Source organism: Mobula birostris, chromosome 21 (assembly GCF_030028105.1).
Source record: "Mobula birostris isolate sMobBir1 chromosome 21, sMobBir1.hap1, whole genome shotgun sequence".
Taxonomy (NCBI): domain Eukaryota; kingdom Metazoa; phylum Chordata; class Chondrichthyes; order Myliobatiformes; family Myliobatidae; genus Mobula; species Mobula birostris.
This window is the reverse complement of record NC_092390.1, coordinates 53,344,335-53,371,021: the sequence shown is the minus strand read 5'-3', so window position 1 is coordinate 53,371,021 and position 26,687 is coordinate 53,344,335. Positions and strand designations below refer to the sequence as shown.

The following is a 26,687-nucleotide window of genomic DNA, read 5'->3' as shown; positions in this document are numbered from 1 at the left end:
GTCGGGCCCCGAAGCCGACACTAAATTCCGGAGGTCCGGGCTCCTGGCTGAAACAAGTCCGTAAACTGAGTCACGGTTGCGGAGGCCTCCTCTCCAGCTGAGCCTTGGGCTCGATTTCCGAGGTCGGCGGCGGAGGCCTCACTTCTGGCAGCTGTGGATGTCCACCAACGGGGCTTTATGGTGGTCGCTCCAGGGTAGCGTCTGGGGCACCTTGAGGTCTCCGCCGTCACTTCTGTATGGTCGTCTGCTCCAGAGATGCTCTCGGAATGGGCCGTGTCTCCAAGTGCTCTGGCACGGTAGCAGACCGCGGGTCTCCCGGAACGTGGTGGGCCTCGGACCAGGCCTGGCTGGTGGGGTCCAGGTGCGGTCCGGAGTTTAAGAAGCAGTTCTGGCGTGGCGGTCTCCAGCTGGGTCAGTAGCTTCGCCAGGGTGTTGTTGATCTTGCCAGATGTAGCAGATTGAAGGTTTAGAAGGGTTGCTTGCGTATAGGATAGTGTAGAGGGCAGTTTGCTCGGGAGAGCACATGCAGAGTCGCCAGTTACCGGCGCTGTCTTAAACTGCACTGATTTTTGTTCATCTACAGATTCCTCCAACAACTATAATGTTATAATGTATTATTGATAGTGTTACAATCTGTTCTATATTATTGTTTGTTTATACCTTTTTAACTATTCTCAGGGAATTTTGGCTAATTGGGGCACTGCTTAATTGGGCCAAGATGTACTAGTCCCGCTGTGTCCCAATTAACAAGATTTTATTTTTCTACATAAAGACGAGGAGTTTTTAAAGGAAGTGGTTGCAGGGATGCTAGAGTCATTGATTGAAGTTCTGGGAGAGTACAGCAAGTTTGGAAAAGTACAAATGTGGCTCCCTTGTTCAAGAAGAGAGGAAGACAAAAAGTGGAAACTACAGACCAGATACCTTAACTTCTGTTGTTAGCAAAATGCTTGTAATAGCTTGTCATTTATACAACCTTGATGCTATGCAATTTTAATAATACCTCTGTTGTAAACTTCAATTTCTTTGTAAGAAAGACCAACCCAAGTCAACAAGGTTTTATAAATGGAAAATCATGTTTGACAATTTTTTCTGTAGTTCTTGGAGGATATAGCAAACAAGTACTCACGCTATTAGAAGTGCATTGACATGGATTTAATGGCAAGTTGTCACCTAGAATACTGAGTTGGAATAAATGGGTCTGTTTTCAGGTTGGAACAGTCTACCTAGTGGACTACTCTGAGGATCAGTTCTTGACTTTGAGTTAGTTATTACATTTATTAATGACTTGCAGGAGGAGTAGTGTGTAATGTGGTGATCCCCAATGGGGGCAGTACTGCCTGCCCCCCCGGGGGGGAGTTATGTGTCCCAAGGGGGCGTTAGGGTAAATAGAAGTCACTGGGGAGCATTCAAGATTCTTTGGGGGGGGGGGTGCAAGCGGCACCCTATCTTGAGGTAAGAGACCTGACCAACCGTGTCAACTCACTGCCATCAACATCCGATAGACATTCTCAGTTTGTGCTAAGCCTTTATTTTAATTTAGCCCCGTTAATGATGGATAAATACGTAGAGTGCGATCTGATTTGAAGGCGGTGAAGCCTTGAATTCTATTCCTGCTAAGAAAGAGAAACTACAGAAAGTATGTCAATACAATGTTATTACGTACCTGGAGTATGGATTTATTCCATTCCCGTCAGGTTAGCGACGTCCCATGTCTTATTTGTAATACAGTACAGTGTACTGTCTAATGAGGCCATGAAACCATCAAGATTGCAGGAACACTTCCGTAAAAGACACCCTGCAAAGTCTACTTATGGTATTACTCAGTTCCAGAAGATGAAAGATACATTTGAAAAGGTTGCACACTCGAGTCATTTACCAAGAAAGCTAAAAATGATCTTGATAGTAGTCTCGTTGCTTCTAATAGCATTTCCAAATTGATAGCAAAGTGTGGAAAATCTCATACAATTGGTGAAAGATTAATAATGCCTGCTGTATCAGAAGTGCTTGCTGCTGTGTATACCAGTATTTTTAAATCAATTCCTCTCAGTAATAACTGTAGCTCATTGTATCGACAAAATGAGTGAAGACATTGAATATCAACTATGCACTGAGCTACGAGAAACAGAATTTGGGATATAGCTGGATGAGTCAACTGTGCAAGACAATGAGGCAGTGCTAATGGCATATGTACAGTTTATCAAAAATGGAAAAGTTTATGAAGAAATTCTCTTGTAAAAAGTTGAAAACAAATATCAATGGAGAATCAATCTGTGACAAGTTGAAAATATATATTGAGAATTTAAGTATTCCGATTAGGAACATGACTTCTTGTGCAACAGATGGAGCACCATATATGATTGGTTGCCATGCTGGTTTCGTGGGATTTATGAAAAAAGAAATTCCAAGTCTGTTTGCAATCATCAATTGTGTAATTCATCGTCAACATCTCGTGGCCAAAAACCTCAATTGGCGACTTTTTTCAAGCGTGACTTTTGTAATATCTGCTATTAACAGAATTAAAGCTCATCCATTAAATAGCAGAGTATTTTGCCAGTTATGCCAAGATAATGATGAAAAGTTTGAATGCTTGCTTCACACTGAAGTGTGTTGGCTGTCAAAAGGCTGTTGCTTAAAACATTTCTTTGTTCAAAAATTCAACCAGTGTTAAAAAGATTAAAGTCAACAAGAGTTTGAGAAACAAGATTGAACTTCTACATGGAGATGTGGCATACCTAGCAGATCTGTATGACAAACTGAACATTCTAAATATGAAACTGCAGGGTGAGAATTTCAATTTAACCCAGGCAAAGTACAGTACTGTGCAAAAATTGACAATAAACTGGACTGGTCAAAGAACACTGAGGCTGTCTACAAGAAGGGTCAGAGCCGTCTCTATTTCCTGAGGAGACTGAGGTCCTTTAACATCTGCTGGACGATGCTGAGGATGTTCTACGAGTCTGTGGTGGCCAATGCAATCATGATTGCTGTTGTGTACTGGGGCAGCAGGCTGAGGGTAGCAGACACCAGCAGAATCAACAAACTTATTCGTAAGGCCAGTGATGTTGTGGGGATGGAACTGGACTCTCTGACGGTGGTGTCTGTAAAGAGGATGCTGTCCAAGTTGCATGCCATCTTGGACAATGTCTCCCATCCACTACATAATGTACTGGTTTGGCACAGGAGTACATTCAGCCAGAGACTCATTCCACCGAGATGCAACACAGAGTGTCATAGGAAGTCATTCCTGCCTGTGGCCATCAAACTTTACAACTCCTCCCTTGGAGGGTCAGATACCCTGAGCCAATAGGCTGGTCCTGGACTTACTTCCTGGCATAATTTACATATTACTATTTAACTATTTATGGTTTTATTACTATTTAATTATTTATGGTGCAACTGTAACAAAAACCAATTTTCCCCAGGATTAGTAAAGTATGACTATGACTAAAAATCTTAAGCACATGTATAGCTAGGGTGCCCAAGACCTTTGCATAGTACTGTATTTGTCAACGTGGAGTGGAGAGCGAGTTTGTAACGCTGGCAGGAGCAAAGCTTGTTAGGAGTGGCAAGGGTGAAGCGCTGCAGGGAGGAGTGTGGGTCAGGTTAGCAGAGGAGTGCCAGGGCGGTGGGAGGCAGGGGCAGGTGGCATAGGTGATGACACACCCAGCCCGGAGATGCCAGGTAAGGTCATTTGATTCCAAACAATTGGTTTATTGGTCATTACGGAATGTCCCTCTGGTGCTTCCTGCTCCCTCCCCTCTCCATTTCCCTTTTCCCAATCATGATTTCCATTTCCCACTCTGTCCTCAATCGAAACTCGTATCAGAGTCAGGTTTATCATCACTCATGTCATGGAATTTTTTTGGGTGCAGTAGTACAGTGCAGTACATAGAATTACTACTGTATTGTGCAAAAGTCTTAGGCACCTTAGTTATATATATGCGCCTCAGACTTTTGCACAGTACTGTACAATGTATGTTCTGTTGGAAGAACCGAAAAGCAGACTGGGAGAGAATGGAGTATAAAGAAATCCCAATTTTCTTATGAATGAAGCAAAATTTATTGTGCAGGTGAAATAGTTAAAAGGGAAATAAGTATAATGACCTTTCTTAAAAAAAGAATTAGAGTTTAGAAAGGGGGAAGTATTGCTAAAGTTGCACAGGACATTAGTGAAGCTGCATCTGGAATCTTGCACACTTTTAATCCCCTTGTTTAAGAGGGAAAGAAGAGAAGAGAGAAAGAAGGGAAACTTGTTAAGGATTGCATGAATGACTAAAAAGTTTGTTTTCTAAAATTTCTAAGACTGACAGGAAGTCATATTGAGGTACATAAAATCTTAGAAACCCTTGACAAGGTACATTTTGAGAGGGTGTCACTAGTTGAAGAATGAAACAATGGGTTGTAGCTTCAAGATCAGTCATTTAAAACTGAGGTGTCCAGTAATTTCTCCTTGCAGAGGGCGTTTCTGGAAGTCTCCAACCCAGAGATTAGATCACTGAAAGTAGGTAATTTTTCTTTTCTTTTTTTTTTGAATGATCAGGGAATTGGGAGATGTGCGGAGCTAACACAGAAAAAGAATTGAGAATGGGATGGATCAACCATGATTGTGTAAAATGGCAGGGTAGGCCCGAGGAGCTTTTTGAGCTACTGCAGTTCCAATATTCTTGTCTGTCTGGATGTTTTTGTGTTGTTCAATTCTACAACATGCATTCATGGCTGATAATTGACAGGTAGCAGTCATCTTACTAAAATACTAAATGATCAACTCCAGTGGAAGTATCAAACGACTTGTTTCTGGCATTCAAGAGCACGAACATTGCTAAGTCTTCCACCCACATTCTTGAAGCCATCCTTAATCAGAAACTCAGTTGGACCAAGTTTTAGTGTCTTGACACCTTGGCATGTTTCTAGTATCTACAAGACGGGCATGCCTCCGGGTTTGACTAGAAGCTCAGAGATCTTGACCTTCACACTGCCTTGTACAGCTGGATGCTGGACCTCCTGTCAGATCGCTGGCAGGTGGTACGAGTGGGCTCTTTCACCTCTGCCCTTCTGACCCTCAACAGAGGAGTCCCTCAGGGCTGTGTCCTAAGCCCCCTCCTTTACTCTCTGTATACCCATGTGTGCGACCCACAGCTCCAATCTGCTAATTAAATTTGCAGATGATACTACATTGACTGGCCTTATTTCAAATAACAACAAGGCAGACTACAGAGAAGAAATCATCCCCCTGACATAGTGGTGTCAAGAAAACAACCTCTCCTTCAATGTCGCAAAAACAAAGGAGCTGGTTGTGGACTACATTAGGAATGGTGACAGGCTCACCGCAATTCACATCAATGGATCTAGGGTGGAGAGGGTGAACAGCTTTAAGTTCCTCAGTATAAATAGCACCAGGGACTTCATGTGGTCTGTACATACCGGCTGTGTGGTGGAAAAAAGCACACTGGTACCTCTTTCACCTCAGACGGTCGAAGAAGTTTGGCATGAGTCCCCAAATCCTAAGGACTTCCTTTTGGGGCACATTTGAGAGCATCCCGACTGGCTGACCTGCCAGCAATACTAAAAACTTGAAAAACAAATAAATAATAACATTCCTTGCATTGAAGTTATGCATGGCCTATATTTTTTTGAGTGCATTTTAAAGAACTATTAAATACAGTGGATCTGAATAATTGGGCCATCGATCAATCAAAGCAGAGGCTTATTTGGGACAGCTTAAGAACAAAAGTGAATCGAGGGAAAATAGCTGGGATTCCCATTGTTTATTTGGGATACTCTGCTACTTAATTGTGAAAGGAGACTGTAGCTGAACAGTTTCCAACTCGAGTCAATCAAGTGCACTTGAATGGATGTTGGACACCACTGATTTAGAGTGAACAGTTTTTAAATGGCATATGTTTGTGTTCAAAAAGCAGTAATTTTCGTCACGTAGTCGGTGAGAAGTAAGTAGTTTGACAATTCAGAACCGTTTTGCTCACTGAGGTTTCATGCATTGAGGCTTGCAGATGTCAGAAACAGCTGGGATTGAAATGAAACAATTTCACTGCTTCAGCAAGTTAGGAACTATGAAGAATTTGAAGGTAGCAATAATTTTGAATGTTATAATGAAAATGGAGATTTGGAGGATTGTTGATGGCATTGTATGAAGGCAGTCTATTATCTGCACTGTCAGTATTGATTTTGTTCATTTACAGAGATTCAAACAAACATGACGGCATACACTGGATGAATTTCTCAGTTGATGACTGTTAGGAACTAATACAGTTTTACAGTACTGTAGAAGTATCAGTTATACTTGCCCTGATGTGTCCTAATTAACCAGAATTCACTGTATATAATGGGGTGTATTTGTTTCTACTTCTGTGAAATAGATTTGTCTACATCAAGGGTATTTAGAAGGGTTGGAGGAAAAGGGAAGTGATTGCCATGGAGAGGAACTAGAAAACCAGTTAAAGAATGATTGTTAGCAAATTGACTGCGGTACCAAAGTTGTAAGAATCTTTATTTCTGATTTGTCACAGTGCATTAGATTAAGTCTACTTCTCATAAGCCTTTCGATGAATGTTCAGTATACTGAAAACTCTATAAATGGCTGTATTTTTAACTACTGCCTTTATCATTACAGATGAAAAACTGGAAAAGAAGATATTTCATACTAGATGAAAATTCCATAAGTTATTATAAATCCGATCTGGTATGCCACTTCTATTTTTCCAAGTAATGCATATCTTTATGATCTCTGAATTCCATAGTAATTGCTGATATCACATAGTTGTGTAAGTTTGTTTTTTTAAAGTGGTTGTTTTGATCAACCATTATTAACAGGGTGACATAAAATATTAAACATGCTGGTCATAGATAGTTAAACATTTAGAGACCAAGTAGGTTAATGCAGGATTTCATGAAATTCTAAAATTTACTTATGTGAGTGTTTTCTCGCAGATGGCAGTAGAACTTTCAGCTAGTACTGTTTATCAGTTTCTTGTACAAGGAAGTCTGTATGCATAGGATAATTAAATTGGAGAGAGAATTTTCTTTTATAAATAGGATAATCCCCCAATGACATAATGAAATTAATTTTACATTGATTACATAAGGCTTGCCCTGTGTTCCTTGGTGACCTAGAATATTATTTCTAACTGTAATCATGAAAATAATCTCAAGGTGAATATATAATTACCTTTCAATGTTAATTTAAATATACAAATCAATGTCTAACATTTAAAAGATTGACTTTTTGTTAATGAGGTACATTTGTGAGTCAAACCTAAATAAATATCTGCATATGTTAAGTTGTAAAATTTGCTGGTTTATAATAGCAGTCAGAGTGGTGGATTTTTAGTTTGTTATTTGAGTAACTTGGAAAGGGGCCCACAGCTACCATTGCCAAGGGGGAAGAAGTGATATTAGTAAGGTTATTGACACTATTTACCAATGATTTCCTGTTCATGTCAATCCAATGCTACAAGTGGCTGTAGAGCACCCCAGTCTTGAACTTTTTCTAAAAATGTTGATATTTGGATAAATCAGCTTTAAAAAATATATAAAACAATTTTGTTGCCAATGCAGAATTTTCTGATATATAAAAGTTCTCAATTTGTGATCAACTTCCACTTACTGTTTTGCTTTACAATAGAGTTTGATAGTTTACAATCAGCGTGAAAGTTGAAGATTAAATGCATGAAAGCTATTTACTGAGAGAATCTGGTCCAAAGCTGCTGAGACTTGTTGAGCTGTGAGATGGTATCATTCCTTTTCCCGTTTGTATAAGAACCATCAAGCTGCCAACTGATTAGATCAGCCAGTTGAAACCTGTTGAACTTGTTATGAAACTCACATGATTAGTCATAAAAAAAAACTGATTTCCATAGAAAAATCACTGTATTTTAATATGCAGATCAAAAATTTGTAGTTAACTTAATATTTAAGTGGATAGAATGGAAGATTGATTTCAATTCTGTTTTGATAGTGTTTAAAGCAGGCAATGCATTAGTAGCAACCAGTACCGCCTCTTAATGGCACTCATTTAAGGCAGTTGAAAAGAGTTATGATAAACTTCTGTTTTTCTGACTTTTTAATTTTTCTTTTTCAAAGTGTTCATTTCTGACCTTCAGCAATTAGTTCAAGAGACAGCTGAACAAGTGTAAATTACCACTGTTTTGTGTTTATTGCTATGTTGCTCCTTGCCTTGATAACACTCTCAGTAGCACTTTACCTTTCCTTGTATTAGTCCTCCCACTGCGAGAGGGGAGTATCCATGTAGACGTGTTGCTGCTGTTAGGATTGCAGTTGTTCCTGCTTGTCTGCATTGACCGAGAATTAGTAACTCATAGTTTTGACGCTGAGGGTGAAATAGTTTAGTCTCAAGTTGATATTTTTTTTCCCATTGACCTGTAACCACAAGATTGCTTATCTAGTTACTTTTTTGTGCTTTAAGGCTCAAAACACGTCTATTGTGGATAGTTTACTGCAGATTGATTTGCATTTTGAATTGTATGTTTCAAGTATTGAATCTGAAAGTAATGGTTTACCTCTATGAAATGAAAATTATTCTGAAATTTTTTTTCCCTTTCAGGATAAAGAGCCGCTTCGCAGTATACCACTTAAGGAAGTTAATAAAGTTCAAGAATGTAAACAAAGGTCAATATTTTACCTACACTTAAAAAAAAACACATTTCTGATGTATTTGTATAGCTTAATCAGCTGTAGAATAACTGCTGATGACTTGACTCATGGTTTCCAGAAATTTCGTGCTAATATTTCCTGTACTTCAAATATAAATGTAAAATGTTTATCTTGTAAGTTTAGAATGGTTTTCCTTTCATATCCTATTTTAATGACTTAATGTAGGAATGAAAGTGAATTGCCAGGCCACTGTGCTCCTTTGTGCAGTCAAATTGGTGTTGTATGATGAGTTGCCTCATTTTGAGCCGGGTTCTTTTACTATAAACCCCACCCCAACCCTTCAATAGGCCTGCATGGATGAGTCTCCTCTTCGAAACAGGCAGCTTGACTTAGGGCAGCGTTGAGTTTGCTAATAAAAATATTTCCTTAAGAATGCAGATATGGTGGGAATAAATTTATTTCCTTTAAGTTCAAATTCTGCAAATTTAATTAAATATAGTTGCACTGCTGTTTTATTCCAAGTAAAATGATTACTTACAGCAGCATTTTTCTGTTGCAGAGAAATTTTGTTACGAGACAACTTGTTTGAAATAGTCACTAATTTTAGAACATTTTATGTTCAGGTAAGAACATTATTTGCATTAAGTAGAAGTTAGCTTTTATGTAATCAAATATAACTAACTAAGCTAGACTTTTCTGCAAAACTAAGTTCAATGAGAGGTCACATCACCACAGAATGAAGTGGAAATCTAAGTATATATTTTTGTTTCCAAGTGGCAAATAAGTGAAATTTTATTTTGCTGTTTAATCTGCAAAATGTGCAATCGTGTTTGTTGCAAGAGGTTGTGTATACGCCATCTCAGTAAGGGCATTAACACATCTGTTTTCACCATTCACCCAAACTATGGAAGAGGGCCAGACCACAAAGGAACTGGCATGGAGCTCCATTTGGTACCACTGCCACCATCTAAGGTAAATGGGCTTTCTGGGATGTGGTTGCTATTATCAAAGATAACATATATTAAGGCCCATGAAAAGATGAAGTGTTACTACCTTGATCTAATGTGGTCTTTGTGAGGAAGGCACTTCTGCATTGGTCTTCGGTGGAGAATTCAGAGATTTGTATCCAGCTGATGATATTTTATATTAAGTGTACTGAATATATTTCCAGGTTAGGGTGGCTGAAGGCAAGTCGGCAAATGGTGGCATCCAATTGGGTATCTTGCCCTTGTCTGTGGTGGTGATGATTTGGGGATATTATGTCAGTGTAATGTAATGCAGCAGTAAATCTTGTAGCTGGTATTTTAACGGTGTGTCAGTTGTGGACAGTGGACATCTGCAATAATAACAGGTGCAGAACTATTCAGCGCAACGGTAACATCAATGAGTTAATATTTGTCTTGATGACCTTCCATTAGACTAGCAATAATTAGGAGTTCCACAGATTTTAATGTGCGTAGAAAGTGGGGAAAGGAGGAAAGAACAAAAAGGAAAGTCCATAATGAAAGAAGAAAGAATAGATAACTAAAGAGAGTTGGGGATCTTCCATTCTCTACTCCCATGTTCTCTGATAGGCAAATGGGCTGCTTTGGCTTGATGCAAAATTTGAATGCATCCATCTGGAGATGTGGCAAGCCATCCATCACATTGTTAAACTGATGCCTGATTGTTCGTTATGTGCCATGTCATATGATATGGGTGATCGTGGTCTTTCCATAGCCATGGTTGTTCTTGGCAAATTTTTCTACAGAAGTGGTTTGCCATTGCTGCCTTCTGGGCAGTGTTTTTACAAGATGGGTGACCCCAGCCATTATCAAAACTCTTCAGTGATTGTCTGCCTAGTGTCAGTTTTTGCATAACCAGAACTTGTAATATGTACCAGGTGCTCATACATCCATCCACCACCTGCTCTCATGGCTTCACATGACCCTGATTGGGGTGGATGGGGCTAAGCATGCTCAAGGGTGACCTGCAGGCTAGTGGAGGGAAGGAGCACCTTACATCTCCTTTGTTAGAAACATATCTCCACCCTACTATCCAGATGCCTCATACATAGTGTAAATAGTTAGTCATTTAGTGTGTCCTTTCTAACCTTGAGTTGCAAGGTGGCTAATTCATTTAAGTTTCCAGTCATTGGTTGTAGGTTTTAGTGGGGAGGTCAGGAATTATTGTTTGGCATCTCTTGTTGGCAACAGCAGTTACTAGGTGTTTGTGATACATATACTGCCTACTTACATCTTCGGTGCCGGGGCCTTGCTACCTACAGGATGGGTTGCTTTTTCTTCTGAGGAGTTGCAAAGGGAATTGAACCTGATGCAATCTACTCCCCACTTCTGACCCAGATGATGGAAGGAATATCACTCATAATTCAGCTAAATATATTTGGACCAAGGCTGCTGCCCTGAGGAGCTCCTGCAGCATAACACTTCCGGGCTGCCACTGACAAGGTGACTTATGCATGTAGTTCTGATGGATACCATCAGATCCTCCTGTTTCATTCTGCTGTACAGAATCTAAGGATTGTACAGTTACTAACAATGTTTTAATGTGACTAAAAAAAACTATCGCTATGTAAAATCAACAGAGCTAGAACGGACTCTGTTTATGGTTCCCCTTTAAGATGGCAGAAGAGGAGATACGGAGCTGGATGAAGTTTGTTTAAAGGTGCAGCTCCCAATACCAACCATCTTGCTGGCAAGTGTATAGTCTGTAGTAAATACAATTGAAGAACTGAGCTAGGATGCTGTATCAGACGGACATTAGCACCACTTCCATCTTTTGTTTCACAGAATCTTGGTTAACCTCATGTTTCAGATACAGCGATTCGGATTGATGGGTTCACAATACATTGCCAAGATAGGACTCCTGAGTCTTTCAAAGGCAGGGGAGGAGGAGTGTGCTTCATGATCAACTCATTGCAATGCAAACATAGTGGTCCTGTCTCAGTCCTGGAACACTTCACAATTAAGTGTTGCCCATTTTACCTGATATGAGAAGTTTCAGCGACCATTCTGGTAGTGGTGTACATCCCACCTCAGGCTAGTGAAAAACAGGCTCCAGACGAGCTGAGTGATGTAATCACAGGCATGAAACAGAACATCCTGATGCTTTCCCTGCCATTTTGGGAGATTTTAACTGGACCAGCTTGAAAGTGTCTCTAAACTATTATCAACAAATCACTTGCAGTACCAAATTGAAGCAACACACAGGACCACTGTTAAACTATCATCAAGAATGCCTACTGTGCTGTCCCACTCCCACGCTTTAGAAAGTCTGATCACCTGGCTGTACTTTTACCTCCTGAGTATAGGCAGAGACTGTAGTGAGTCTCTGTGAGTCCCAGTAGTGAGGACCAAGAAGATATGGACAAGGGAGGCGCAAGAGCTGCTTTGAATCGGTGGACAGGATGGTATTCACGGATTCATCTTTGAGTCTGAATGAGTTTATTAAAACTTGGGTGGTTGAGTGTGTGCCTATGAGAACTTACTGTACATAGCCAAATCAAAAGCTGTGGATGAATCAGGAGATTCATAGTCTGTTGAAGGCTAGATCTTCATTTAAGTCTGGTGACCCAGGTTTCTGCAAGGAAACCAAATACGACTTGTGGAGGACTATTTCAAGAGCTAAGGGACAATTTTGAGCGAGGTTGATGGTGACTTCGGATGTTCATAAACTCTGGCAGGGTTTACTTCCTACAACCCCAACATCATGAATGGCAGTGATGCTTCACTACCAGAGGAGCTAAACACCTTTTATGCTCACTTTGAAAGGGAGAATAAAACTATAGCAACAGTGATCTCTGTCTCAGAGACTGAGGTCAGGCTGTCTTTCAAGAGGGTAAACCCTCGCAAGGCAACAGGCCCCCATGGAGTACCTGGTAAGGCTCCAAAAACTTGTGCCAACCAACTGGCTGGGGTGTTCAAAGATGTATTCGATCTCCCTTTGCTACAGTTGGAAGTTTCCACTTGCTTCAAAAGGGCAGCAGTTAACACTCATGCCCAAGAACAGCAGGGTTACTCGCATTAATGACTGTCGCCCAGTGGCACTTACGTCTATGTTGATGAAGTGCCTGGAGAGGTTGGTATGGTTAGAATTAACTCTCGCCTCAGCAAGGACCTGGACCTACTGCAATTTGCCTTTTGTCACAATAGGTCTACAGTGGATGCAATCTCATTGGCTCTTCATGCGGCCTTGGATCACCTGGATGATACAAATACCTATGGCAGGATGTTTATTGACCAAAGCTCAGCATTTAATGCAATCATTCCTACAGTTCTGATCAAAAAGCACCAGAACCTGAGCCTCTGTGCTTCTGTACCTCCCTCTACAACTGGATCCACCACTTCCTAATGAAAAGACCACAGTCTGCGCGGATTAGAACTAATATCTGCACCTCACTGATTATCAACACCGGTACTGCACAGGGATGTGTGCTTGGCCCTCTGCTCTACTCTCTCTACACCCATGACTGTGTGGCTAGGCATAGCTCAAATGCCATCTATGGATATGCTGACAATACAACCATTGTTGACAGAATTGCAGGTAATGACAAGAGGGTGTACGGGAGCGCGATATACCAGCTAGCTGAGTGGTGTTGCAGCAATAACCTTGCACTCAGTGTCAGTAAGACTGAAGAACTGATTGTAGTCTTAAAAACGGGCAAGATGAGGGAACACACACTAGTCCTCAGAGGGATCAGAAATGGAAAGAATGAGCTGAAAGATGTTGAAAGATTGGAGCGACTGGGGTTGTATATACTGGAATTTCGAAGGATGAGAGGGGATCTGATTGAAACATAAAAGATTATTAGGGGATCGGACATGCTAGAGGCAGAAAATGTGTTCCAGATGTTGGGGGAGTCCAGAACCAGAGGCCACAGTTTAAGAGTAAGGGGTAGACAATTTAGAACGGAGTTGAGGAAAAACTTTTTCACCCAGAGGGTTGTGGATATGTGGAATGCTCTGCCTCAGAAGGCAGTGGAGGCAAATTCTCTAGATTCTTTCAAAAAAGAGTTAGATAGAGCTCTTAAAGATAGCGGAGCGAAGGGATATGGGGAGAAGGCAGGAAAAGGGTACTGATTGTGGATGATCAGCCATGATCACAGTGAATGGTGGTGCTAGCTCAAAGGGCTGAATGGCCTACTCCTGCACCTATTGTCTATTGAGCTGTTTCAAGTTCCTGGGTGTCAATGTTTCTGAGGACCTAACTTAGACCCAACATATCGATAGCAGTTTTAAAGGCGGCGAGACAGCAGCTATGTTTCATCAAGAGTTTGTGGAGATTTGGATTGTCACTAAAAATGAATGCAGATTTCGATAGATGCACCGTGGAAAGCATTCTAACTGGCTGCATCACTGTCTGGTATGGTGGTGGGGGAGGAAGGGGGATACTACACAGGATCAAAGTGAGCTGCAGAGAGTTGTAAAATTAGGCAACTCCATCATGGGCAATAGCCTCTGTGATATCCAGGACATCTTCAAGGAGCGGTACCTCAAAAAGGCGGCGTTCATCATTAAGAACCCCCATCATCTCATTGCCCTCTTCTCATTGCTGCCATTGGGAAGGAGGTACAGAAGCCTCAAGGTGCAAACTCAGTGATTCAGGAACAGCTACTTCTGCTCTGCCATCCGATTTCTGAATGGACTCTGAACCCATGAACACTACCTCACTGCTTTTTTTGTGCTGCTTGTTTAATTTAACTAATTATATGTTCATAGTGTAATTCAGTTTTTTCCTCTATTGCATTGTATTGTTGCTGCAAAGCTAACAAATTTCACAACGTAACCTGTGATATTAAACCCGATTCTGATTCTGTCCTGACAGCCTCAAATGACAACAACTGTCTTCATGCTAGTGCAGTTTATTTCCCATTGGTTCCAATTACATTCGGTCTTAAAAAGCCTGGTTTGACATTTGCTTAATCATTGCCTGGTTAATTGCAGTTGCTGCTATCATGTCTCTGGAATTCTGTTCTGGACATGGATATGGCTGTAATGAAGCTAACCGCTGTGCTGTCTGTGTGAAATCTAAACTGAGCATTGGTAAGCAAGTTATTGGCAAATGGTGCTTGATATTCTCAACAACAGAGATTCTGCAGATGCTGCAAATCCAGATTAAAACACACAAAATGCTGGAGGAACTCAGCAGGTCAGGCAGCATCTATGGAAATGAATGAACATTCGATGTTTTGGGCTGAGACCTTTCTCTCAGGACTGGAAAAGAAGAGTGAAGATGCTGGAGTAAAAAGGTGGAGGGGTGGGGAAGGAGGACTAGCGAGAAGGTGATGGGTGAAACCAGGTGGATGTGAAAGATAAAGGGCTGGAAAAGAGAGAATCTGATAGGTCAGGAGAGTGGCGAATTGGAGAAAGGGAGGAGGGACACCAGGAGGAGGTAACAGGCAGGTGAGGAGAAAAGATAAAGGGCATTTTTACCCCCTGTGGTTAATTGAGCTTAGATCAATAGCTGAACTAAATTTTAATGGACGTGACTGACTAGGCAGTTCTCCACATAATTAGTGGATGACAATTGTAACTATCAAGGCAGCCTGGGGAGAGACGCAGCTAATTCTGGAGGATAGGTCTTTAGTTTCACAGTTATAATGTTGTCTGGAACCATGCGCCCTGCGATACCCATTCATTGAGTGTGATCACATGCAGTGACTAGAGCTAGCATCCATGAAGACATTGCCTCTGGTGCCTTTTCTATTCACCCACTCAAGGTCAGTCTGGACACATTTCAAATTTCCCCTCAGTCTCCTGTTCCAAAGAAACATCTCTAGCTTCACCAAACTATACTCATTAGTTTCTCCAGCATTTTCATTACATATTTAGATTATGAGAACACTCAGTTCTCGTTTATTGTCATTTAGAAATGCATGCATGCATTAAGAAATGATACAATGTTCCTCCAGAGTGACATCACAGAAAAAAAGGACAAACCAAAGACTAACACTGACAGGACCATATAATTATAACATATAGTTACAGCAGTGCAAAGCAATACCATAGTTTGATCAAGAGCAGACCAAGGGCACGGTAAAAAAAAGTCTCAAAGTCCTGATCGGCTCCCGAGTCCCCGATAGCAGGCGGCAAAAGGGAGAAACTCCCTGCCATAAAGCTCCAAGCACTGACAACTTCAGATGAATTGGAAGCACCCAACAACAGCCGACACTGAGTCCATCCATCCGAAAACTTCGAGCCTCCGACTATTCCCTCTGATACAGCCTCCCGAGAGCCTTCGACCTCGCCCCGGCCGCTAAAACAAGCAAAGCCAAGGATTCGGGGCCTTCTTCAGAGATTCCGGACCACACAGTAGCAGCGGCAGCAAAGCAGGCATTTCAGAAGTTTTTCCTGATATTCCTCCGTACCCTCATGTCTGTCTCCATCAAATCAGAATTGTGCACGGTACCCTACTTGACAGATTACAGATTTCATTCAAGGAGTGGCCGCGCGCGCTGTGTTGCGCCGCCATCTTCTCCTCCTCCTCCTCATTCACATCTATGTAACTTTCTTCACACCAACCAGTGCTATTATCAACCCTCCCTTCCAGTAAATTGCCATTAAATGCTTTTAATAATTACCAAATGGAGCAGTCTCTGAAATTGTGTTCTGATACATGAATAGTTCAGACTTTCAAACATCTAATTGAATTTCAAGGCTGATGTGTCACGACTTGGAGAGTTCTGGAAAGAAATGCTATTTTGTATGGTAGTGTCTTGGACTAGTTGTGAATGTTATTTATGTTTGTATTTAAATCTTTCCAAAGACAGAATTGGTGAGTTAAAGCTTCAGGTGAAATATATTGTAGATTTATGTCAGTGCAAAATTGCTATTGCCAGTTGTGATCACACTTGCCCAATTCTATGTATCTTTGCACAAAGGAGTTTCATTTCCTGGAATCAATAAACAATCATATTTAACTATGCAACGTCAGGTCTAGCTATTCTCCCCTGCATTATAACTTCTCCTCAGTCTATAGAACCTGATCAACTTAATTTCAAAATACACGATTTCTCTCATGCCTCGTCTTTTACTCTTGCTGCTTTAGCATCAGGGAAGAGCTGAAAGAGTCTTTAACATAAGGTGTTTATCAAATGCTGTGGAAGTCCCATGAATTGTGCTAATAGTTAATGAGAGTGACGATTAATCTCAGGACCATTTTGATGTTTTGAATAACATTTATTGAATAAAATAATAATTATTTTTTAAAGTAATTTTAGAAAAACTTAAAAAATGCTGTAATAAAAGGATTTTTACAAAAAATGAGCTTTGTGCAGAAAATTATTAAATGGTTCAAAGGTGTTACATTTCCTGAAAGCTGATGAATGGTCCTTTGCAAATTACCTTTGTATCAGGTTCTCATCTGTCTGTAATTGGAAAGTAGCCATACTAGTGCTTCATTTTGCCTCTAGACATCTATTCATAAATACTATCACCTTTGTAATGTGGAAAGTATAGCCTCTAATTTGAACATTAGCTATTGAATACTTTTTTTAATTGTTAAGATGATGAATGTCGCGGTAACAAGTGCCTGGTGCATAATATTTTTCAGACTGACAGCCCTGAAGATATGCACAACTGGATCAAGGCAATATCGGGTGCAATAGTAGCACAGCGAGGTCCTGGAAGATCAGCAGCTTCTGTATGTCAATACATTAATTCCTTCTGCAAATGTTTGAAACCACTTGGGAAAGCAATTTTTCACAACCTTAAATCTTACTGAATCTTCCTCCTCATCCCTCCCTTCTATTAAAATCATTATATGATCATAGTCGTTTCTTCATTTCTTTCCATGTCTCTGCAGTTTTATTCAGTTGAGACATAATTTCTAATAGGAAGATCAGCAAACAGACATTCAGTGAATTGTTTTGTGCCTCTTTTGTTTTACTTTGCCCTTTATCAAGCTTTAGACATAAAATAATAATCAGGAGATACTTGGTTAATCAACACCATTTTAAAAATATTATTTATAAGTAAGAGGCTCATGAGGGTTGGTGTTGGCAACCAATTGGGCATTTATATAGAGCAAGGAATGCATGATTTAAAGAATTGACTAGAATAAATTGTATCAGAACAATAAGCTTAGATTTTTGCTACAGTTCCTTTCAATCGTCCCCTTGTGTGCTTTCTGTTCACATGGACTACTGAAAAAAAAATCTGTTGTAAGTGTTTTTTCCAGCATGTGTGGTACTTACGAAGAAGGGTTTCAGTTGTCGATTTTATGTAATTTAAACACTGAATATAAGTCGCAAAAATTGAGGTTGCTTCTGCACTTTTGTTTCCTCTAGTCAAATTCTATTTTAAATGGATTTCAGTATTTCTTCATATTAATCTTATTCTTCAAGGTAGCCTTCTTGGTTTTACTTTTCCGCAAAGATTACGCAGTCATATTGCTCTGTAATTTTTTAAACCACAAAGCAAACAATGCAAAAAATGTGGATAGGTTTAAAACACAGTTAAATTAAGTTAGTGCATTCAGAACTATGTTGATTTGGTTGGCTGTTATCTTAACATGCAAGTATATGGCTGTGTTTTCTGTTATTTCTCTGCTATCTTTCAGTGTCGGATACTCTAATTTGAGCTTTGCACTGTGTTCTTCCAGATGCGGCAAGCCAGACGGCTGTCGAATCCTTGTATACAGAGGTATACATCAAGAACTGGTGAATGCAGCATGTATGTGAGCTCTCATGTAAAACAACCATTTTATGGAGGATTAGAATCTAGTAAATTCTGACTGTGCTGGAAGTAATTTTTTCCTATGTTGGCAAAAATAATGGACATTAAACCATAGGTTCATTTGCTGATTTAACAACCAAAATTGAAACTAATACTTTTATCCCTTCCTGAAATAAACAGCTTGTATAATTTTAACTTTCTCTCTGCTACAAGTTGATATACTTTTCATGTTGATTTGAAATCCATGTAATTCACGTCTGCCATCATGATTCCTCTCTTAACACGTGCCACAAGTAGAACAAGGAATATGCTGAAGTGCTTCAATAGAAGACTAAGCTTAGTTTCTGAGGCTAGCATTATATATAATAGCTAGATGGTCAGTTTGCCATGGGGCTTATTCAGGGATTGGCTTCACTCCATTCTCTGAACCAGTGTTGTACAGAGAATTCTGGATGGTGGAAGGGCATCCATCTGCAAAAAATAGGAAAAACGATACCACTGAAGAAATATGGCCTGTATTTCAGATCTCTCATTTCAAATTGCAGTGGTCATGGAGAACAAAAGTTCTGTAATGAAACAGAAACCATACCATAGTTGCAGTTATAAACATCTGTGAATATTGGTAGCTTAAAAAATGATGGTGTGAGTGTAAACGTTTCTTTAACATACATATTTAAACATGTATAATTAATCCTCCATGGTGTTATTGCCATTTTGAGTAATTTGCATGAGAGTTCATATTTCCTCATTTTTATTTATGGCACAGCTAACCTATCACAGCAATACCAAATACCATTAATGCTTCTTAACAATTCTTGCAACAGATTGGTCACTGACTTTGAGTAAGGTCTGCACTCATGTCTTTGCATGCAATGTGTTTTGGAATGTGTGACGCCGTAGCAATGGAACTGATTTGCATGAGCTTAATTTGATGTGGATGTGTATGAATATCTTTATGGCATAAATCCTATGACTTAATTTCAAAGGTAGTCCGTTGGATTTGTTCTGTACATTCTGTTAATGATTTCAAATTAGTCTATTCTGGAATTTGGTGTTCATTTGTGTTATGCATTTTATTGAGTAAGTTTGCTTGATGTTGGTGGGGGAGGGTGTTGTTGAGGCAAGCTTTTACATGAAGTCCTCCCCACTCAGTCTGGTACTCGTGCAGAGTTCTCTTCAAGGCAGTTGGGTATCACACACCAACAGTTAATACTCAGCAGATCTGGGGAGAAGATCATCGTGCATATTTTAAAGACTTGTTGGATTCATTGATTTTTTTTTTGTATTGTCTTGCTAGTCTTGATCATGGGTGTGCTGAGTAGTTTTCAAACAGCATACACTTACAATGCCTTGTTAAAATTCAGTTCTTGTACCAATATAACACAATTTTAGTAACTATTCGGTAAAATTTTAGTAATACTAGTTATTAACTTAAAATGCACCATCTTCGTTTATAATACCTTGATTAAGTGAGATTTTGTTTGCTTATTACTTCACTAAAATGACAAATTCTCTCATACATATTTTTCTGAATATTAGCTTAGAAAATGGTTTGAAGCTATACAATTGATGTCTGAGTGCTAATATTTTAATTGTGTGCGTTAAACATCTCCACTGCTGCTTGTGATTTTCTGTGCTTTATATGGTAAACTTATTAATTGTGAGAATTGTTGCCAGCCTGTTCAGTTTGATTTAGATACATTGATAGTCCATATAGAATTTGGTATTTTTAAAAAATTTCCTCAAACTTCTTGCAAAGTTACCTGGCAAGTTAGTGTTAAAATACAATGAGTTTCTATAAGATTATCTGCATAGTTGCATGTAAATCTTAATCTGTCAAACTGTTTCTAATTGCTTAATGCTATTACCATTGTTGTCTGTGTATTGGGGCTGTCAGTTCTTAATTGCTGTGCACTTTGCATGAGGCAAAAAGACCTGTGTTCCATTGCTTGCTAAAAACGCACATGTGAATGAGTTAATTACCTACCAGAAATGGATTATCAAATACCAGTATTTCATCTACACCTGTCAATATAATATGAAATGGTGTATTGCCAAATTCAAATCGAAGAAACAATTGAATTTCTGTGAAATTGATGTGTATTTATATTTGATGACAACATTTATGAGGCAGATTTCTCATTGTGAAACTCCGATGCAATTTACATTCTTAACACCATTTATTAAACAGGTATTGCTCATAATTTAGTTTTTTAAATTTCAATATCTGAAGTGATTGGCATATAGTTCTTCAAATAATTAATAGTGAATTTGGAAAATACTCTGTTCAAAATCAAAGTTTAATTTGTAATATTTTAGAAAAATACTTGTGGAACGTACATTGCATCTGAATATGAATTGAAATCTCGTTTAAATGCTCATGGTATCCTATCCAAATTTAACTATGTTGTACCTATTGGATCTAAAATACTTTGATTCAGTCCCTTGTCTGTCACGAGTTCTTTATTGCCACAATCCATGTGGAGGTTAAAATTAAATATGATTTGATTTGTTAAGCTGTAGAAAATTATGGTGGCTTGAGTTCATCTTACAGAACACGGTTCTGTGTCTAGTATTTTTATCTAAATTTTTAAAACTTCTGATTTACTGTTTTTGATAACATTGATACTTTCCACATGCTCTTCCTTAATCCGGAAGCCAGAGAAGAAAAACCTCACTAAGGCACTGATTTGGACTTTAATGAGTAAAATTATTTAGAATGTGCACGGTAATCGTTTACCCTCTTGCATATGTGCTGGTTTAAAAAAAAATGTTATGCCACATAATCCCAGTTTCCAGCACCAGGCCTCTTGCCCTACAGTTTGTAATTCTTCAAGTACACATACTGTTAAAATGAATTTATTGTTTCTGCCCCTTTGTAACCTATTAGCTAGAAAGTTCTGGACATTAACACCCTCTATATACTAAACTATCCCAGCTGCAACCCCCTTATTCTTCTACTGATTATTTAAACAAATTAAATCGACCATGTGTTTAACAGTAATTTGATTTGGAAAAGCGTAGGATTTCATTATCATAGTTGTATAAAATAGCTTCATGAGTGAATTATAAAATATAGATAATTGCTCAAGTATAATACACAATATAGGGAAACTTGGAGACGAGCTATAGTACATTTTGTAGATTATAATTGCTACTTTGTGCTTGAGGACAGTAAACTAAAACATAAAACATTAAACAATTTTCTGTGAAATTAACTTTTCTGTCAAAAATATCCACGTTGGATACTATGGGTGATAAAAAGAAATAGATAAAATGTTTATTTTTTTGTCCTTCTGCGCTTTCTCTGGAAGTTTTGACAGGTTGGATGAAAGATATGGATTGTATGGCATGCCATTTTTAAAAAAACACTCCCTTTCATCATATTTGAGACTTACCTTTGGTTTTTAAAATTGCGTACCAGCTGGCATTCTTTCTCTTTTGAGTATTCTTGGCTCTGGTCCTCTTTCATTATCTAACATGCTGCGCTTCTCCTTTGATAGCAAATGCTTATTAACATCGTTGCTGATGCTTTGCTCTGTGGTCTTTCTGCTTTTGTTTTACAGAGAGTAAAATCTGACTCTGAAATACTGACATGCCACTAATGCCCTGTGTGTCTGATCAACAATCCTCTTTACAGGAGCCTCTCGACACTTGCACAGCAGAATTCTGCGCATTCTCATCGTCCGCAAAAACATCAGCCATCTATAATCCCCACAATCTCACCACCAGTATCCCTGCAGACCACAATCCCCAACATCTCCAGGAGAAGCGAGGATTTCACAAGTCTTCTTCCATGGCTCAGTCAGAGCCGAACAAGAACCAGACTCTCTCTACCAGAAAACCAGCTGCCAAAGTGATGAAAGATGACTCTGTCCTTCAAAGTAAAAACGGCATGCAGGAGGATTACCCTGTTCCTGTAGATCTGGATGATGCCAGCCTTCCTGTTAGCGACATCTGAAAATGGAAGTTGAAGGTCTACATCATGTGTTTTGGAGCTGTAAGGAAAACAGAGTTTATTCTCATATTCAGACCTTTGCTTCTAGATTCATCTCTAATCTATGTAGTGAAGTGAACCAGCTAAGATCACTCTGACAGATTCCATGTTCCAGTATCAATAGATACATTTGGATCAATTTAGTGTTCCATTATCTGCCTACTTTGTTTGTGCCTGAAGAACATTATAGTGTACTGCCTTGGTCCTAAAGATACTGCACCTTGTCACTAAACATACAGATTACTTTTTTATACAGTATATTTGGGTCAGTAAAAATTTCCATTGTGGAAAATCTTGTACTAATTCTTCAGTCTTTAACTTGGTCTGTGTTTTAATGTATCAAAACCCTTTTTGCTTAAAGTGCCTGACTTTACATTCTGGAACCAAGTTTTCAAATGTATCAATACATGGTCTATATTGCACAATGTCACATTTCGTTATCTTAAATTAACCTTTTACTGGAGGAGATGCTGTAATTTGATTGGGTGAATTTAAATTGATAGAATTATACTGTAGCTCATTTGGTTGCCCGAGCAATACTTTTCACTAATCATGAACTGCAAAAGTTATTAGTAATATCACGGGGTGAATGTGAACAGTGCTGCATGTATTTTTGTTAAATATTTTTAATTATATAAGTAGAATCGTATGCAGATGTCCACCAAATATTTTCATGTTAAATTCTCTTGGCGGGTGAATATCTTGGAACACAGTATTCAGCTAACTGGTTCCTATGTGGAACTCGAGGATCTGTAAAGACTTGAAGAAACACCTAATTGGAGCATTAATAGGAATTCGGCATTGCATTTTGGTTAAGTTCATATGGATATTTTTATGGTGAACATGTGGCAGTCACTTGAGTTATGGTACATACGTTAAATCCTATTTAGTCAATATGCACAAATTAAGTTTTTACCTTTATACTGCTAGTATTTCTGCAGATTCTAATAATAGGATATCATAACATGTTTTCCACTGAAGAATTTGGGATAAAATAATTATTTCACACATACTCTATAGGAGGTGTCATTAATATTCATTGTTTTGTATGGAAAAGTAATTTTTTCTTCGGGAGATGTTTTCAACTGTTACATCTGTTCAGTTTGTGCCAAATGTGGGGAGCTATTTCATTAGGAAGGAATTGGAACTGCTGTATACTGTGTGAATAGGACAGCTTATTCTTTTTCTGTATCTGGTGTATTACGTTAATGTGTTCATCCAATTTATGATTTTAATGCAAGAAATGATGCTTGGATGCTGTAAAATGTTTTATTTTCTAACCTGCTGCTCAATTGAAAATGGTAAGTAAGAAGAGTCCTGGTTGCAAAGGGTGAGCAATCACATGGTATGTCAGCAATTCAGTCTGGGAATTATTTGGAAAATGGGTGCCCCCTGTGGAAAACCTAACTCATTACACTGTTTTTTTAAAAAAAACTATTTGTGATGCCTGGAGGGTACTTTGTGTTACAAATCTTTGAAGTTATAGCAGTTGCTGGACTTAATTCCACAATCTTACTTTAATCGATTAATTTATTGGTGGATTTTGATAAACAAAAGTATCAGTAGCTTGAATCACTTTAATGCTACAATTGACAAAATGATTAACTGTTGTTTTTCGAAGTACTTCATAGATTTACATTTGTTTCCTGTAGTGTTATTAGTTTTGGAGGCCTTCAGAACATTGGGGTTTTCCAAATTCAAACAGATAGTTTAATTGTTTTAATAACAAATTTACATGACTTGATGAAAATATTTACTATGATTAATCTCATAAATAGCAGCTTAATTTCATATTTATATCCTGTGATGTTGCATGCCCGAGTTTTGCAGTTTGCTTAAATTTATAGTTGGAAAGAACAAAATACATTAATGCAGGGCTCTTGTTTTTATTATCAACCAGTATAGCTGTGCCTCTAGTGTTAACATGTTTTAATATTGGTTGTCTACAGTTTGTGTTGTAAATTAAATAGTTTAATTGCTAATATTGTTGAACAGGGTCATCAATACATGTAACATAGTACAAATATCAAAGATGACCACTTTTTAAACTGAGGGTGAAAGTGCTCCTTTTGAACACACTAAAGCTTCTGTTTCTTTCCCACTGCGACAATGAAAATTGAAATAACTGAATTGCTTTTTGCCACCCAAAATGGATAGAAAAGATGAAAAAATGATTCCTCACTTGATCGGTTTTCTTTTCCATCTGTGGAAATAAATTGTTTGATTAACTACATTTATTCTGAAAAGAAGCCTGTTGGGAAAAGTTACCTTTAGAACCTGTAAAATGTTCATATGTTTAGTTTAATATTTTTATTTTTATAATTGTAGATTTGCTAAGCTTGTTTGGCACTGGTACTGCTTCTGATATTGCATGTGCTACTGCTGTATACTTGAAAACATTCTGTATGGATTGGGTGAAGAAATTGACTGCATTTACACTATTATAGGGGACTATATTCAACTACTGGTGAACTAAAATTATCTAATATTTGAGTTGGGAAAATGTCTATTTCTGAATTAGTCTGCTAACAAAAACTTTTATTTATCTTTGCTGAACTTTTTATATAAATCTATTAAAAATGTTTAAATTATTTTTGATGGCTATGTAAGGAGTGTCCTGGACGATGTTTGTTCATCTGAGACAATAAAATATACATGATTTTTATATTTCTCTTGACTTTCTAAATTGTGTATTGGAATTTACTTATTAGTGCAGAGCAGGTCCTGCAGAGGTGGATAAGCAATGTAAAGTTATGAAAACATATTACAGAATGGGCTACAAACTGTCATTCAGAATCAGGTTTATTATCACCAGTATGTGACGTGAAATTTGTTAACTTAGCAGCAGCAGTTCAGTGCAATACATAAACTAGCAAAGAGAGAAAAAAAGTAATAAATAAAATAAATAAGTAAATTAGTTATGTATATTGAATAGATTATTTAAAAATGTGCAAAAACAGAAATACTGTATATTAAAAAGTGAGATAGTGTCCAAAGCTTCAAAGTCCATTCAGGAATGGGATGGCAGAGGGGAAGAAGTTGTTCCTGAATCGCTGAGTGTGTGCCTTCAGGCTTCTGTATCTCCTACCTGATGGTAACAGTGAGAAAAGTGCATGTCCTGGGTGCTGGAGGTCTTTAATAATGGATGCTGCCTTTTTGAGACACCGCTTCCTAAAGATATCCCGGGTACTTTGTAGGCTAGTGCCCAAGATGGAGCTGACTAGATTTACAACATTTGGCAGCTGCTTTTGGTCCTGTGCAGTAGCCCCTCCATACCAGACAGTGATGCAGCCTGTCAGAATGCTCTCCACACTACAACTATAGGAGTTTCTGAGCATATTTTTTGACATGACAAATTGCTTCAAACTCCTAATAAAGTACAGCTGCTGTCTTACCTTCTTTATGACTGCATCAATATGTTGGGACCAGGTTAGATCCTCAGATTTTGACACCCAGGAACTTGAAGCTGCTCACTCTCTCCACTTCTGATCCCTCTATGAGGATTGGTATGTGTTCCTTCGTCTTACCCTTCCTGAATTCCACAATCAGCTCTTTCGTCTTACTGACATTGAGTGCCAGGTTGTTGCTGCAGCACCATTCCACTAGTTGGCATATCTCACTCTGTACGCCCCCTTGTCACCACCTGAGATTCTACCAACAATGGTTGTATTGTCAGCAAATTTGTAGATGGTATTTGAGCTATGCCTAGCCACAGTCATGTGTATACAGAGAGTAGAGCAGTGGGCTAAGCACACACCCCTGCGGTGCGCCAGTGTTGATCATCAGCAAAGAGGGTATGTTATCACCAATCCGCACAGACTGTGGTCTTATGGTTAGGAAGTGGAGGATCCAATTACGGATAACCAGGTTCTGCAACTTCTCAATCAGGATTGTGGAAACTAGAGAACTAGAGCTTTGTTTAGACCTTTTGATGTTAACCATCACTATAAACACAGTATTGTGCCTTTGTCGTGAATTTTCCTCTACGTGCCTATCTTCTCTGGACATACCCAGATATACCAGGAAGTTATGGCACTCTCACCATGGTACACAGTCACTCTTTGTTTCTTACCTGACTGTCACCCTCTTCCTCTATCTGTTCATGAATATCTGCAGGATGTCCATTCATCATATTATTTGAAATTTGAAGTTGGTAATGGTGTTTAAAAACGCAAACAACAGGAATTCTGCAGATGCTGGAAATGGTGTTTAATCTTTTTTTCATGAATTTCAGTATTTTTCTTTTTACTGTTAGAATAAAGTTTATTCACTCAGTGGCAACTTTAGGTACACCTGTACACCTCGTTAATGCAAATATCATCAGCCGGTCATGTGGCAGCAATTCACTGCATAAAAGCATGCAGACATAGTCAACAGGTTCAGTTGTT

At 38.8% G+C, this 26,687-nt stretch overlaps 1 protein-coding gene across 7 annotated transcripts in view; it reads left to right on the top strand.

The window, feature by feature from the left end:
• The window catches only part of plekha1b (pleckstrin homology domain containing, family A (phosphoinositide binding specific) member 1b), an 86,499-nt gene extending 61,530 nt beyond the window's left edge, over window positions 1-24,969 (top strand). For 2 of the 7 annotated variants that reach the window (XM_072239486.1, XM_072239487.1), the window contains exons 8-12: window positions 6,629-6,697; window positions 8,579-8,643; window positions 9,188-9,251; window positions 17,179-17,268; window positions 21,943-24,969. In XM_072239486.1, the coding sequence (XP_072095587.1) occupies window positions 6,629-6,697; window positions 8,579-8,643; window positions 9,188-9,251; window positions 17,179-17,268; window positions 21,943-22,263 (609 nt within the window). In that variant the 3' untranslated portion in view covers window positions 22,264-24,969. Of the gene's footprint in view, window positions 1-6,628; window positions 6,698-8,578; window positions 8,644-9,187; window positions 9,252-17,178; window positions 17,269-18,228; window positions 18,300-21,942 lie in introns of those variants that run through there. The other 5 variants (XM_072239489.1, XM_072239488.1, XR_011882729.1 and 2 more) reach the window with 5 other exon arrangements.
• Window positions 24,970-26,687: the final 1,718 nt, after the last annotated feature.